This window comes from Hemicordylus capensis, chromosome 1 (genome assembly GCF_027244095.1).
Source record: "Hemicordylus capensis ecotype Gifberg chromosome 1, rHemCap1.1.pri, whole genome shotgun sequence".
Lineage (NCBI taxonomy): Eukaryota > Metazoa > Chordata > Lepidosauria > Squamata > Cordylidae > Hemicordylus > Hemicordylus capensis.
In genome coordinates, this window is record NC_069657.1 from 288,811,273 (window position 1) to 288,827,869 (window position 16,597).

Genomic DNA, 16,597 nt, shown 5'->3' on the forward strand with positions numbered 1-16,597 from the left:
ATAATGGTTAAGGAGCAACAATATTTAACCAGCAAGACTAAGAGGCTATTCTCATGACCAGAAAAAATTGGGCTAGGGGAGCCTAGCCCGATTTCTGCTGGTCATGTAAACCACTGGGCTCGCAGATGAGCCCGGCGGTTTACAAGTCCACCTGCTAACTTGGCAAAGAGGCACCTTTTAAGGTGGTGATTCTCTTTATTTAGCAGGGGGAGAGTAACTGGCCGTATTCACTCCCAGCACAGTGCCTCCAGTGACTGTTCCTGGTGTCTATCTTATGTTTCTTTTAGATTGTGAGCCCTTTGGGGACAGGGATCCATCTTATTTGTTTATTATTTCTCTGTGTAAACTGCCCTGAGCCATTTTTGGAAGGGCGGTATAGAAATTGAATGAATGAATGAATAAATAAATAAATAAATAAATGCAAGCGGCTAACCCACTTGAGAAGCCCTCGCTTTAGTCCAGGTTAGTGGAGCGAGTGCTCTGCTAACTGGGGTTAACGGATTGTGTGCTGCTGCAGCACAGCTCCATGCCATGGCAAAAAGCAGCCTCCCAGCTCAGGGGTCTCTCCAGCATGCTTAGCGCTCACGAAGGGCATGCTGGACCTTCTGGGGGCCGTGCTGCCCCCGATTCCCCCCAGCCCCCACCGGCTCCATAACAGAGCCGGCAGTCATGTGGGTGGCCAATCCAGCCACCCAGGGCTGCCTCCCAACTCATCTGCAGGGAGAACTGGCTAAGCCCACTCTCCCCACTAACCCTCTCAAGGCAGGTCTCACTGATTGTGAGACCCACCTCAACGAGATTAACAGGACTATGTTACAACTCACAAGAAGGCAATTTAGTTTGAGTGTCCGAATTACGCTCACTCAAGGATGACAAGAAAGAAACAGGCTTTGGATTTTAGGGTTGAGCAGAAACGCAGTAAGAGGTTTGAGAGCAGGGGTTATATACTACCTTGATCCTTCCTGGAGGTGTGCTGTAAACCCTTGTAGCTCAGTCATTACCAAGGGGCTTCTCTTTGAGGTAGGCAGGAAGGCAAACACGTGGGAGCAGGAACCCAGGGACTAGGCAGAGGTCTGGGAGCCAGGAAAAACCCAAAAATGAACCCGAATCTCACAGCCAGGAAAATTCTTGCCTGAAGGCATTATGCTGATTGCACCTAGAAAAGATGGACAATAGGGACAAAAGGAGAGAATGAGGCATTGTCCTATTCAATTGTGAGGAGTGGGCCTCTTCTTGCTAAAGGCTGAGAAAGGTCTAAAAGACTTGTGTAGGGAGAAACAAAATGGACACACCAAAGTTTATCTCTCATCTCTTTTAGAATATCTGGGAATAACTAAAATACAAACAAGCTAGCTTCCCGCACCTAGAGCCATCAATTAGCATACTCATTAGCAGAGGAGATGACCTGCTACCCTATCACACTTTCCTGAGGAGGTGATATCGTGACCTAAACTGCTGTGCCAATGTAGGGAGAATACTTGGCTGATTCTTGAAAAGAATAGCACTGATTCAATCATGTCTACTCTGGCATACCTCATCTGAAAGCAATCCAGGAGGTGAGCGCAGGGTGATACACCTGCAGTCCAGAAATTAAACTTGACCTGAGAGCTATCATCCCAGGCTGCGCACGTCAAAGTGACATGCTCTTTGTGTTAGCTTATGTGAACCAAAACAGATATCTCATGGTCTCCTGGGATCTGAGCAGCAAACGTGGGAACTACAAGCCTGTAGCCCCAAACTAGGTAGAGGGGTGCTCCAGGGAGCCCCCAAACAGGCTCTCATGATAACACTGAGAAAAGGAGATCATCTACCTCAAGGGCAGCATTTCTATTACATGTGGGGATTGTTTTTAAATGTATTTTAATTGGTTTTAAATAGTTTTAATCATTTTTGAATTGTTTTTATATTGTTTTTAGCATTTTTTAAATTGTGGGTTTTATGTCTTTTTAGAGGTTGTTGTACACTGCCCAGAGCCTCTGGATGGGGAGGTTTATAAATGAAATAAATAAATAAATAAATAAATAATAAAGTCTCTTTCATCTTTAAGAGGGTAAAATCCATCTATTTTAAGCTGCATGGTGGATTTTATCATTTGTGGGAACCCTGGGGACCCAGAATTGGTCTGGTTATGTTTATTTCCCATAATAAGTGAAATAAAGGGAAAAGATAGTTCTCACTATTCTCATGATGTGGAAAAACTGGGCTAAGGGAGCCCAACCTGGTTTTCCACCATCGTGAGAACCACCAGGCTTGCAGGCAAGCCCAGTGGTTCAACGGTGACTAGCCCACCAAAGTAGCCTTCCTTGAAAACAAGGTTAGTGGACCGAGTGCTCCACTAACCGTTTTTCCGACTGTGAGATGCCATGGTGCAACTCTGTGCCATGGTGACTCACAAGAAGACCCCTGACTGGGCAGCTGCAGCAAGCCTCCCACAGGGCATGCTGGGACTTCCAGTGGCAAGGAGGCCTCCGATCCCTGCCACCCCTACTGGCTTCATGACGGAGCTGGTAATTGTGTGGGCAGCTGATATGGCCACCCAGGGCTTGAGGGCAGATGGTCTGCAGGAAGAGCAGGCTTGACCCGTTCTCTCCACCTAACCCCATCCGGCTCTACACACCAATCGTGTGTAGAGCCTCAACATCTTGGAAGTGTTGACTGTTCTGCTTCACCAAGCCCTAAGCTCCTCCAAGAGGCTGGTGTTTTTGGAGAATAAAGAGTCTCTTATCCACTTTCTGGTCTTCCAAAAGCTAGATAATCACCCACAAAGGGGCTGTCAGGAGACTGCCACATAGGCAGTGAAGATTCTTTTTAAAAGACTGAGAGCTTCTCGGGGGGGGGGGGGGGGGCATTGATTTAAGACAAGCTCTAAAACAGGCTGCTGTTCCATCGCCATCTTGGCTCTTCCCCCACAGCATCAACTGATCTGCACATGCAAGGAATAATTTGGAAGCCCATGGCATAATAGTAGCATTATTATATTTAACAAAAGTTAATTATGAGGTTTGGGATTTTTAATCTAGGGTTGCCCACATTCTCTTTATTCAGCAGCCTAGTTTTAAGTTGAACATCTGCACATTGCATCAAAACAGATATAACGAGGAGTGGCCAGAGGCACCACACCAGCTTTGCCTGCAAAACATCACTGTCACATTATGATGTATCTGTCAAAGGAATTGAGATGGGATAGCTGGGAAAATCAGAGTTTGAGGAGACTGAAGAGGTCAAGGGTCAAAGAGAGAAGACCATCGTGTTGAGGGAGGTCCCAAAGGTGATCAAAATATGCTTGCTCTCTCCCTATGAATTATAATGGTCGGGTACAGACATGTTGGCATGAAATGGATGCAGCTGACATTCCATGACTATGAACATGCTAGTCATGTAATACAATAGGACTATTGGCTTGAACTGTGGTTGAACAGTGGTTGAACTGTTTTGCTGGAACTCTTATATGTACTTGGTACCTGTCTGTTCTTGTCCACTTTCATCAGCAATAATAGTCAATCACATCATTAAGAGGAGGAACTGAAAATCTCAGATACAAACTCAGTGCATGGCCTTGAACATTCCCACAGCCCTTCTGCCCATTTGTAATACAAGGATAATGCTGACCTGTCTTATGCGATTGTTGTAAAGAACGCAGAAGATATGTGCAAAGTACATATTGGGGGGAAAGTACACATTGGGGAAAAACACGGGGGGAAAGAAATCTATCAGCACTGTGGCTGACATCCTAACTAATGAAGCTCTGGTGCTTTGTGAGATGTGTCAGCCCCTGCTGAGTGAAGTTGCATCTTTTAAAGTGCTGATTCTCTTATACTTAGCAGGGGGAAGAGCACATATTGCTGTCCAACCTTAATACAGCAGTGGTTGTTGCTAGTGTTATTTGCTTTTTAGGTTGTGAGCCTTTTTGGGACAGGGAACCATTTTATTTATTTTTCTGCGTAAATCATCTTGAGAACGTTTGTTGAAAAGTGGTATATAAGTATTTATAGTAGCAGTAGTAGTGGTATCAGTGCTACAGCTGGAATAACTTTTGGGAGGGAGAATGAATTCCAACCATCTCCCCTTCCTCGGAAGCTATCTATGTCCGCAGAAAATATGCACCTGTGTGTCACACGTCCCCCAGAAACATGTTATGCAAAGTATGGGGAGCATTAGCTGTAAGCACATTTATATGGACTAATAACTAAAAACCAATTTGTTTCCAGATATGTATGTTTAGTTTTGTGGCATAAAACACTATCCACTAAACAATGTGAAAATAATACCTTCTGCCTGATGCCAGATCAGCCACAGGAAGTTAACTCCCTTATAAATGTGAAACATTGACCCCATAATATGTCAGACACTGATCCCTTGCAGTCTGTCCATAAGAATTTTTATTTACAAGTGACTACAATTCATTTCAATTGCACTTCCTTCTCTGGAAAGGATTGCAGGTCTGCAACCCACTCCTATCCACCTTTATTGATTTTAGGTCAAGTTACTCCAAAGCAAAATGTTTGTAGAATTCCGTTAAGCCTGATGATAACATTCTAGAAAGTTTAAAAATATATCTTTGGTTTTGTAACAATTTCACAGCAAGCAAGGAAAGATGCTATAATGGTGAATATGCCATTGTCCAAATGTTTTTAACTCAGGATAAAAGCACAGAACAGGAATGATGACTCTAGTACAGTGAATGTCCTTTATATTTCTTTTAACAGAAATAGTTCCTAGAGATCTGAGAATGAAAGACAAGTTTTTAACGCATTTAACAGGTAAGCAGAATTTATGCATGTTATTCTTTATTCATTATACTATCTATTATGGGAACTTTCAATTGCTCCATGGTTTTTTCATCTCTCCCCAGGTCCTCTTTACTTTGGTCCAAAATGCACTAAACACTTTCATAGGCTTTATCACAATACAAGAGACTGCACCATCCCTGCATGTAAGTACCACCATCCAAACTTAGAAGGAATTGCCAGCCACTGACTAGGTCCAGATTTTAAGTACTGTCAGCCTGGGTAATGATCATTCAGTTAACTTAAAGAGCTCAGGGAGTTAAAAGAATTAATCAGTCTTCATCATGATGGGGATATAATGAGGTTCCAATAGGTATACAGTACCAATAAATGTTGACTATAAAAGAAATTTCATACATTTGCTGATCTTGCATTCTAGGGGAAGATATTCTAAACTGCTATTGCTGAAATTCCTCCCAAGAATCTAACTTCATAAATTATCACTTAAAATGTATTTTCTGCAGACATCTCAAGACAGGTAGCCAAGCTGTCCTCCAATAATACCAGTTAGCCATTTTGCCTTAGGTTTTAAATACAGTAATTTGGCATTCACTGTACATCAGATATCATACATTAATGAACTAAATTTTGGTTTTGCAACTCTGGAATAAGGTGGGTGGGGACAAGAGTTTCCCCATCACTACAATTAATGGAGTCACAGATGACACTAAGATTTGGACTGTGAAGATGAATAATTTCCCCCTCACTGTTTATAGTACAGCCATAATCCAAAATCCTAGGAATGTTGAAAATAAACTAGATTTGTAATTATCATGTGTATTGGATTCATTGTATCCTATGTGCACTATCAGAATATAATCACGCTGAAAAGGGAGTCCATAGAATGCAACACTACCAGTGGTACAGATCATCTTCATATACAGCCAAGAAATTATCTCAATAGTCTTTTGGAATCTAGGCATGTGCCTATATTCACTGGCTGACATCCGGACTATAATTGCATGCCCAAATAGTATTGCATTTGCATAATGGGGCAGGGGCAACTTTCACAAATCTCCCCTTCCCTCTTTGCCTCCAGGAAATAGGTCTGTGAGGGCTGCGGAGCACTCTAATAAATACTTTTGGGAGACACAGAGGGCTGCAGGAGGATTGGTGAAAACTGCAATGAAAAGAAATGGAACTCTACTCATGTACATCTGAGAGCTCAGCGTATGCCCAAATAATACACACATGTGCAGTTCATTGGTATATGTGCATTTTGTACATAGGTGTCTGTATTCACATAAAAACTACAGTATGTATGAAACACATATATGCTAATCAACTGTCCATGTATGTATTATTTGGCTATTTCACTTTAAAATGTACATAAGTTGAGTTCTAGTGCTTTTCTGCTTGTCCTTTCTGTGTATTTTACGGGAACAATAATACATATATAAGGCATGTATGAAATGTATCCAGACCAAAGAAGTCACCTTCAGGGAGCTAAGCCCCATTCTAATGTGGCTTACTTGCCTCAAATGTTTTTGGCACTTCATACTTTCTCAGACAATGTAGTTGCATGTTGGAGATTTCCAGACAGAGGTTTCCAAATAGAGAAAGTTCCCCTTTCTACCCTTAGAAGCACATACAATATTTTATATTCTAAAAAGTAAGCAGGTGCAAAATGCCACATTGCCGATTCAGAAATCGGATGAACCTTTCACCTATGAAATGTTTCTTCTTCACAACACTAGCTGGGCTGTTAAACCTTTCACATTGTCAGAGCCCTTCCAACTCACAAATTAGCAAAGTGGAAGGTTTATATTACATTGTCACATTCCTCAAGACTACTTAATGGAGCATCTGTAACTTCTTTTGCTCTCCAGAAGCCTTAGCCTAACTTGGCATCCATTTGAATACATTGGCTCACATTTTGATCTTAGGTTAGTTTACTTATTCATTCTTGGCAACTGCTCCTAAAACTACTTGCATGTGCAAGTTGGACACTTGTTGTTGGTTGTATTAGGAAACTTACTCATTCTACTGCCAGTTACAACAGAGTTCTCCATACTAGATGAGGCTGGGCTTCCCGAAATCTTAAATGGATTTAACTTTGCATATAAAGAAAGTGCTTGGCATTTGAAACAGGTTGCTAAAAGCTGTTTGAGGAGCTTCTAAATATTGAGGAATCCCTAAATATTCATTTAGACTGGAATTGACACATAACTGGTCACTTGAATGAACTCTGCAGGCCTGGCGCTTCTGGTAGTTAGAGATCTATTTACTACATTGTTATTTATTGCACTGGACAAAACCTGGAGTAGGGGTAGGTGGTGTGTGGCTCTCCAGATGTTGCTGAACTCCCATCATCCTCCACTGTAATGGAGGGGTGATGGGAGCTGTACTTCAGCAACATCTGGAGAGCTGCACATTGCCTATCCCTGACCTAGAGGATGTTTTGTACATTATTGGGCAGCAAATACAATTAACTTCCATTTTAGTTTTAAATAACAGATTTTCCTCCTTTGCCTTTCCTCTCTGTGTTATTTTATTCTAATGTTAGAATAAGGGCTGGGTTTTAAAAACGTCATGCTTGCTATCCTATCTACACACACAGCAACTTTCCCTCTTGCATGTTACCGTATTTTATGGACTATAAGACTCACTTTTTTCCTCAAAAAATATCCGCCAAAATTCAGGAGCGTCTTATATGTTTTAACAGTTTAATATGTTAAAACTCTGAAAAACTGGATTAAAATTAAGGTGCGTCTTGTAGTCCGTAGCGTCTTATAGTCCGTAAAATACGGTACTTGCTTACTTGACCGTTTACATGTTTTTCTCTCTGTATGCAGTATTTCTTTTAAAGTACAAACATAGAAGCTCCATGCCTTCAGAGTTCATTCAGGTGCCTACTTTTGTGTACAGTCCATGCTTCTATGAATATTTACTCTGAAGTTCAAATTCAATAGCACTTACTACCAAGTAAGTTTGTACAGGACTGCAACATACATTTTTTAAAAACTAGAAACTCTAAAATCTCATTTATACATTGTTTCATAAACATACAAGTAAAAGCTTTGATTTTAAAATTGTTTTAAAAATTGCTTGTACAATTTAAGAGTATAACACGCAGTTATGCTGGATTCTTCTGTTTTTGATCTTTTCACTGCAGATTATAAAAGATGTGCCAGGCTTCTTACCCGATTGGCAGTAAGTCCAATGTGCATGGAAGGATAAGGTAAGCTTTTAAAAATGATTAATTACACATTAGCTGCATATGCACAGCAACATCTCCATTGTAGATATGGAAAAAATCATGCGTTGCAACAATAGCTTTTTAATCAAGGTATTCCCCTTTCAGAGAATTTGACGTCACTCTCTTCATTTGGCAAAATAGCGGCCATAAATAAAAGGATACCCCCTAATAGAAAGCATTATAAAGGCTCTTGGACATCAAGTGTGAATTATTCCTAGCAGCATGCAGTTAGCAGATAATGAGTTTGCTTTTTGAGAACAAAGCACACTAGACACAGCTGATTTTTCAAGAGTTCAGTTGAGTCAGCATACATTTCTATGTACTGACATTGGCTGACTTTCTATTTCTACATGTAGATTTATTTTAATATGTGGTGGGAGAGGTACCTGTTTTAGACATGTAAAGCTGATTAGCATATCTGTAACTGAGTTGTAATATAGTCATAGCATGCATATGCAAATTCTGGTAATTTGCCTTACAAATTTGCTATTTATATTTCACGGGAATACCTGCTTAACCATAGGAAACAATATTGGGAAAGATGCATTCAAAAACAGTCTACTAAATGAATTTTTCTCGGAAACTTTTCCAAAAAAATTGAAAATCCGTTTTTGTCTGTGAAAGAGAAAAATTGAGCCAATCGGTATGAGAAAATACTAAGAATGTTCTTCAGGGATGTGGCTCAAGATCCTTTACATTCTGTTTTTGTTTCTCATTTTTAAAATGATAGAATAGTGGTCATTGCTACTTGGCCATTGCCAAAATACCAATGCTCATTGTCACCTTTGGCCTCAACCACATTAGGACTAAGATATAAATGTCCACCTCTGATCTTGCTACTCTGTTTCTAAACAAGCAACAGAAATAATTAAATCCTGTATTTAATTGTGACCTTTTAAATTGAGTTTTTTGAGGACAAAATATCTCATAGTCAGGCTGACTTGGGTTCAAATTCCACACGTTACAGATTCTGATGCCAAGGTGTCCAGCAGGTCCCCTTATGTGATGACCCTGGATTAGTTGCAGTTCGAGACCCCTGAGGATGTGGGCAAGTTGCTTAGACTGATGCGGCCTACCACCTGCCCTCTTGATCCTTGCCCAACATGGCTTATAAAATCTGGCAAGGAAGCTGTTGCAGACGGCCTGGTAGAGATCATAAATGCTTCGCTGAGGGAGGGCAGGATGCCTCCTTATCTTAAGGAGGCAATCAGACGGCTTCTGAAGAAGCCTGCCTTGGATCCCTCACAGTTAAACAGTTACAGGCCTGTCTCCAATCTTCCATGGCTAGGCAAGGTGATTGAGAAGGTAGTGGCCTCCCAGCTCCAGGCGGTCTTGGAGGAAACTGATCATCTAGATCCATTTCAAACTGGCTTTCGGGCAGGCTATGGGGTGGAGACTGCCTTAGTCAGCCTGATGGATGATCTTCAATTGGGAATTAACAGAGGGAGTGTGACTCTGTTGGTCCTTTTGGATTTCTCGGCAGCTTTCAATACTATTGACCATAGTATCTTTCTGGAACGACTGAGGGGACTGGGAGGCACTGCTTTGTAATGGTTCCGCTCATACCTCACGGGCAGATTCCAGATGGTGTCATTCGGAGACTGTTCTTCAAAATCTGAACTTTCCTGTGGTGTCCCTCATGGCTCCATATTGTCTCCGATGTTGTTTAACAACTACATGAAACCACTGGGAGAGATAATCAGGAGATTTGGTAGGGGTGTGCAATTCGGGTTTTTGGGTGATTCGGCTCAGACCCGAACCGAATCACCCCTGTTCTGTTTTGTGCCCGAATCTGGGTCACCTGAATCACCCTTGATTCGGTTTGGATTCGGATTTAATCCGAATCTGAATCGATTTGGGGGGTAAAAAGGGGCCCAGGGGCAAGATTTTGGGGTGGCGTGGTAGTGCCCAATGGGTAGAGTCTACCACCCCAATTTCAGGGGGATTGGGCAAAGACCTGATTTTTGGCGAATTTTTGAAGTTTTAGTGACTTTGGGGCAATTCGGGGGCATAGCATGGGATCTGAGCAAAAGGAGTGGGGTGGGGTGGTAGTGCCTAATGGGTGCAGGCTACCACCCCAATTTCAGGGGGATTGGGCAAAGTCCTGATTTTTGGTAAATTTCTGAAATTTTCATGTCTTTGGGGCAGATTGGGGCAGAAAGTGGGGCCTGGGGCATAATAGTGGGGTGGGGTGGTAGAGCCTAATGGGTGGAGGCTACCACCCCAATTTCAGGGGGATTGGGCAGAGGGCTGATTTTTTGGGAATATTTGAAGTTTGGGTGTCTTTGGGGCAGATTGGGGGCAGAAAGTGGATCTGCCCCAAAGGAGTGGGGTGGGCTGGTAGATAGTGCCTAATGGGTGGAGGCTACCACCCATCCCCAATTTAAGAGTGATTGGGCAGAGGGGTGAATTTTGGTGAATTTATTTTTATGAGGTTTGTCTTCATAAGGTGAAGTGTGCTAAATCGATTACTTCCTCATATTATTCATAGTAATAGAGAGTGTGAAAAAGTGAAAGTGGGGTCATGAGAGTTGTCTAATTGAAAAAAAAACTCATTTGCTATGATACAATGAGAATTCACACCTCAGAAGTTTTTTCTGAGGTGTGAATTCTCATTCTATCATAGCAAATGAGATTTTTTTCAATTAAAAAACTCTCATGACCCCACTTTCACTTTTTCACACTCTCTATTACTATGAATAATATGAGGAAGTAATCGATTTAGCACACTTCACCTTATGAAGACAAACCTCATAAAAATAAATTCACCAAAATTCACCCCTCTGCCCAATCACTCTTAAATTGGGGATGGGTGGTAGCCTCCACCCATTAGGCACTATCTACCAGCCCACCCCACTCCTTTGGGGCAGATCCACTTTCTGCCCCAAAGACACCCAAACTTCAAATATTCCCAAAAAATCAGCCCTCTGCCCAATCCCCCTGAAATTGGGGTGGTAGCCTCCACCCATTAGGCACTACCACCCCACCCCACTCTTTTGGGGCAGATCCACTTTCTGCCCCCAAACTGCCCCAAAGTCACTAAAACTTCAAAAAAATCGCCAAAAATCAACCATGAACCGAATCACCTGAATTTTTCGGGTCCGAAATTCGGGTGATTCGGCTCATGCCCGAAAAATATCGGGGGACATCGGGGGTGATTCGGTTCGGCCCCAAATCACCTGAAATTGTTCGTTTCGGGCACAGATCATTCTGTGCCCGAAACTTTTTGCACATCCCTAAGATTTGGTGCAGACTGTTATCAGTATCTTCATGACACCCCAAACTATTTCTCCATGTCAACATCATGGGGAGAAGGCATAACCACCCTAAATGCCTGCCTGGATGCAGTAATGGGCTGGATGACAGATAAAACTGAGGCTGAATCCAGATAAGACGGAGGTACTTATTGTGCGGGGTCGGAACTCAGGAGATGATTTTGATCTCCCTGGGTTTCTGGATGGGATCACACTACCCTGGAAGGAACAGTCTGCGGGTGCTTCTGGATCCAAACCTCTACCTGGTATCCAAGATTGAGGCGGTGGCCGGAGGTGCTTTTTATCAGCTTCGGCTGATACACCAGCTGCATCTGTTTCTTTAGAAGAACAACCTCAAAATGGTAGTACATATATGCTGGTAACCTCTAGGCTGGATTACTGTAATGGACTCTGTGTAGGGCTGCCTTTGTATGTAGTCCGGAAACTGCAGTTGGTTCAGAATGCGGCAGCCAGTTTGGTCTCTGGATGATCGAGGAGAAACCATATTACTCCTGTGCTGAAAGAACTACACTGGCTCTTGATACGTTTCTGGGCAAAATACAAGGTGTTGGTTATTATCTATGAAGCCCTAAACAGCTTAGGCCCTGGGTATTTAAGAGAACATCTTTTCACCATGAGTCCCACCGCCTGTTAAGATCATCTGCAGAGGTTCGTCTGCAGGTGCTACCAACTTGTTCAGCGGCTACTCGGGAACAGGCCTTCTCCATTGCTGCCCCTCAGCTTTGGAATGCACTCCCTGTTGACATAAAAGCCTCCCCATCTCTGGCAACTTTTTAAAAAGGCACTGAAGACACATTTATTCACCCTGGCTTTTAATTAGATCTATGGTTCTAATTTTTTTTTAAATACTGGGTTTTAAATATTTTAAAATTTTTAATGTTTTAAAGGATTTTAATTGTTAACCGCCCAGACACGAAAGTTTTGGGCAGTATAGAAATAGTTTACATAAATAAATAAATAAGTTTCTTTTAAAAAGAGAAAAACGGGATGGGGCAGGGTGGGAGAGATTCAAGTGGAAACAAATGTGTCAATTTCCCCCCACATCTAGTCATTTGTGGAATTTCTTATCACACAGATAACAAAAAGAGCTCAGCTTTATATCACATCACAAAAATCTGACAAAAGGTCAGATTAATTCAATTTTCAGGTCTTATTTTCAACACACACATCAAATACTGAAGAGAAATATCTCATTAAGAGTGAAACTAATTTTAACTGTTTCCTACCAGCTGATTCAACTATCAAAAAGGGGGAAAATATCAAGAACCAAGAGAAGTGCCTTGGAAACCAACAGGGAAACTGAATTTAACCACCTTTGTAAGATATTCCATTGTGAACAAGAGATTTATTTTTGCAAGCTGACTACTTCTCATGATTCTTTAAACGTGTTTTGTATACTGTTGCCACTATTTACAGATACACGTTCTTATCGTAGGAAAACCACCAAAACAACTTAAAATGTTTCATACTTTAAAGCTGCCCTACCCCACATCAGATGTGTTGCATTGCCAAAAAAAAAAAAAAAAAAATCCAGTGTATTACCAACCTTTCAGGAACAAACATATTTCATTCAGAGACTTCATGGGACACTTGTTAAGGGAAACTTGCTGTAGCAAAGGTGCCACTTGATATATTTCATGCTTATTCAGTTCAAGATGTTTGATTACAGCCTTCATACATCTGTTATGTTGGGCTCATATTGAACGCTTATCAAGTGCAAACTGCATGTCATGTGCAAATGACAAATATGCTCAAGTGAAACTTGGATTCTGTATCCACACAAAACTGCCATCTGTTTTTGTATAATAGAGGTATAAACATTCCAGCTAAATGTGCAATATGTAAATATTGTAGATAACATACAAAATTAATAAAGTGTTTGGTATACAACTTTGGTCTTCTTGTATATTTCTGACACTTCTTACTTGTAGCTTTGAAGATATGAACATTGCACTAGAGATATTAATGAAGGCAATAAAAACTATACACTTCAATGCAAGACAGAGCTGGCTGAAATAGGTCACAGTACATCGGAATATAGGGAGATAGGGCATGTTCCAAAACCATCATTGCAAATAATTCTTTTAGAATGTTAATCTGCTCCTACTCTGCTTTGCCTGTGCCACCACCTTCAGACTAGGAGAGAATGATTTACTTAGTGCTCTCTAAAGCAGGGCAGCATTGCTGAATCATGTACACAAATTCCCAGACTATATGCTGCACATCCCCTCAGTGCTGCACATCTCAGTTTCACCCTCTTCTAGCTGGGAATGTTGCTGTCCCTTAGGTTAGGACAGCAAAAAACATGAGTATATATAAAGAACTCTGCTGGATTAGCCCAAAGATGGCAAAATATGGCATTGTATTTCCCATAGTGCCCAGCCAGATGTTTATTTTTTAATTTGTTCAGTTTTTATACCACTTTTCATAAAGACATCCCAAGACAGTTCACAAAAGTTAAAACACAGTAAAACTTTGTTAAAAAAAGAATTCATCCACCAGCAAGGATTGAAGGCAACAACCTGTACCACTGCAGAACCTATAGCAACAGGAGTTTGGTGGTATATTGATCACCGCATTGTTCAACTGAGCCCCTAACTGAGTTGATGGGCTTGGATGAAGGGTCGGCATTGGAGTCATCCAGATTGTTGGTAGTGGGGGACTTCAATGTTCACTATGGGACTGGGCTGTCAGAAGCAACTCAGGAGTTCATAGCAACCATAACAACGATGGGCCTAACCTAGGTGGTCTCTGGACTGATGCAAGTTGCTGGTCACACACTCAATTTGGTTTTTCACTCTGATCAGGGTGTTCTGTGGGTGGGGACACTTGTCATTTCCCCATTGTCATGAATAGGTCACCATCTGGTTAGGACTTGCAATCACAACTCACCTCTGTAGGGATGGAGGATCCATTAAGTTGGTCCCTGAAGTTATTGGATCCAATGGGATTCCAAGAAGCCTTGGAAGGGTTTCAAGTTGGCCCTGTCAATGATTCTCTTGACACTCAGGCGCAAACTTGGAATAATGAATTCACTAGGGCAGTAGACACAATCGCTCCTAAGCATCCTCTCTGACTTGCTTCAAATTAGCCCCATGGTATTTCATGTAATTCAGAAGAATTACAGGAGCCAAAGTGGCAAGGTAGACAATTAGAGTGCAAATGGAGAAAGATTTGACTAGAATCCAAAAAATTTCAACAAAGAGCACATCTGAAGATCTATGTTCTATGAAGATTTTTGTCTACATTGCACCCACAAGTTCTCATCCAGCGGAGTTGTCTAGGGTCGGGAGAGGGCTAATACAAGCCCCCACCCTTTTGAATCCAAATTTAGAACCATCAGTTACCCACTATGATGCTTTTATTGATTTTTTTTTTTGCAGACAAAATCTCTCATATTTGGGCCAAACTGGATTATACAATTATCTAACATCTACATGAAACCACTGGGAGAGATCAACAGGAGATTTGGTGCAGGATGTTATAAATATTGTTTTTATTTAAAATATTTCTACTTGTGTCCCTGGGCGGTTTACAATGAAATTTGCTGATAACACCTAAATCTACTTCTCCCTTTCAACTTCATCAGGAAATGGCATAACTTTCCTAAATGCCTGCCTGGAGATGATAATGGGCTGGATGAGGGATAATAAACTGAAGTTGAATTGAAATAAGACACAAGGTACTGATGGGGGCTTAGCGGGGAAATGCTTGACTAACAAACAGAAGGTTGCTGGTTGGAATCCCCGCTGGTACTATATCGGGCAGCAGCAATATAGGAGGATGCTGAAAGGCATCATCTCAAACTGCGTGGGAGGAGGAATTGGTAAACCCCTCCTGTATTCTACTAAAAGAAAATCACAGGGCTCTGTGGGGGCCAGGAGTCGAAATCAACTTGACAGCACACTTTACCTTACTGATGGGGTGGGGGGGGGGGGGCAGGTCAAGACCCAAGAGATGGTTTAGATCTGCTTGTTCTGGATGGGGTTACACTTACCCTGAAAGATGAGGCATGTAGTTTGGGGGTGCTCCTAGATCCAAAACTTTCTCTGGTTTCTCAGGTTGAGGTAGTGGCCAGGAGTGCTTTTTAGCAGCTTCGGCTGATACGTCAGCTATGTCTACTTCTTGAGGGAAATGAAGTTACAGCAGTGGTACATATGCTGGTAACCTCCAGGCTTGACTACTGTAATGCACTCTATGTGGGGCTGTCTTTGTATGTAGTCCAGAAACTACAACTTGTACAGAATGCAGCAGCCAGGTTGGGTCTTTGGGAGAACACAAAGGGATCATACAACACTGATTCTGAAATACTTGCACTGGCTGCCGATATGCTTCCAAGAGAAATACAAAGTGCTGGTCATTACTTAGAAAGCCCTGAACGGCACGGATCCAGGGTATTTAAGAGATTGCCTTCTTTGTCATGAACTCGATGCCTTTTAAGATCCACTGGGGAGGTATGGTTACAGTTGCCACCAGCTTGCCTGGAGGCAACTTGGGGCTGGGTCTTCTCTGTGGCTGCTGCAGGCCTTTGGAATCCACTCCCTGTCAAAATAAGAGCTGCTCCATCTCAGATTTCTTTCTAAAAGACACTTAAGACAAGCCTGCTTTCTCAGGCTTTTGATTTAAGTTTTAAACTAAATTGTTTATCCTGTGAAATTAGTTTCTTTCACTCTGAATGGTTTCTATTCTGTGAAAGTGTTCTGTTTGTTTTTATTTTTACATTGAAATTTGGATTGTGTGCAGCACCTGGAGATATGTATATCAGGCAGTATATAAATATGATAAATAAAAATATGTCTAAACCTGAAAATTTGTTGTAGCTAACAACCGATTGATGTGTCCTACTCAAATTTTCTGAATCCCTTTCTGAAAGCATCTGAGATCATGGTCATTGAACACATGTAGTAATGAATTCACTAAATTTAATATAACATAATGCTTTGTAGGCAATAGTACTTTTTGTCATTTTCTCATTTATACTTACACAACTTCATTTCCCATTTTGTTGTTCAACTGATGTGTTTAAAGAATCCTATGGGAGCTTTCTGTCATCCTCTTGGGGTTTTACCATATTAAATAATCTGCTGTCACATGCAAACTTGGCTACCTGACTGCTTACTCCAACTCCAGATAATATATGTGCAGGTTAAAATAGTACTGGTTCCAATACTACAGGTGTTTCAAGGCTCCCATTGCTTACTTCCCTCTATATGAAAACAATTTATTCCTACTCCTAGCTTCTGCTTCCTGTTTTTTAAACAGCCAGTGATCACTAAGTAGGATCCGTCCCATTTCCCCACATCTAAACCTCCCTGGAACATAGGAAATTGCCTTTG

The 16,597-nt window shown here is 41.6% G+C and overlaps 1 protein-coding gene across 2 annotated transcripts in view; it reads left to right on the top strand.

The window, feature by feature from the left end:
- Nucleotides 1-12,623, top strand: part of ALKAL2 (ALK and LTK ligand 2) — a 31,951-nt gene extending 19,328 nt beyond the window's left edge. For both annotated transcript variants that reach the window (XM_053283515.1, XM_053283516.1), the window contains exons 3-6: nucleotides 4,707-4,760; nucleotides 4,853-4,933; nucleotides 7,903-7,968; nucleotides 12,491-12,623. In XM_053283515.1, the coding sequence (XP_053139490.1) occupies nucleotides 4,707-4,760; nucleotides 4,853-4,933; nucleotides 7,903-7,967 (200 nt within the window). In that variant the 3' untranslated portion in view covers nucleotide 7,968; nucleotides 12,491-12,623. The remainder of the gene's footprint in view (nucleotides 1-4,706; nucleotides 4,761-4,852; nucleotides 4,934-7,902; nucleotides 7,969-12,490) is intronic.
- The last annotated feature ends 3,974 nt before the right edge of the window (nucleotides 12,624-16,597 follow it).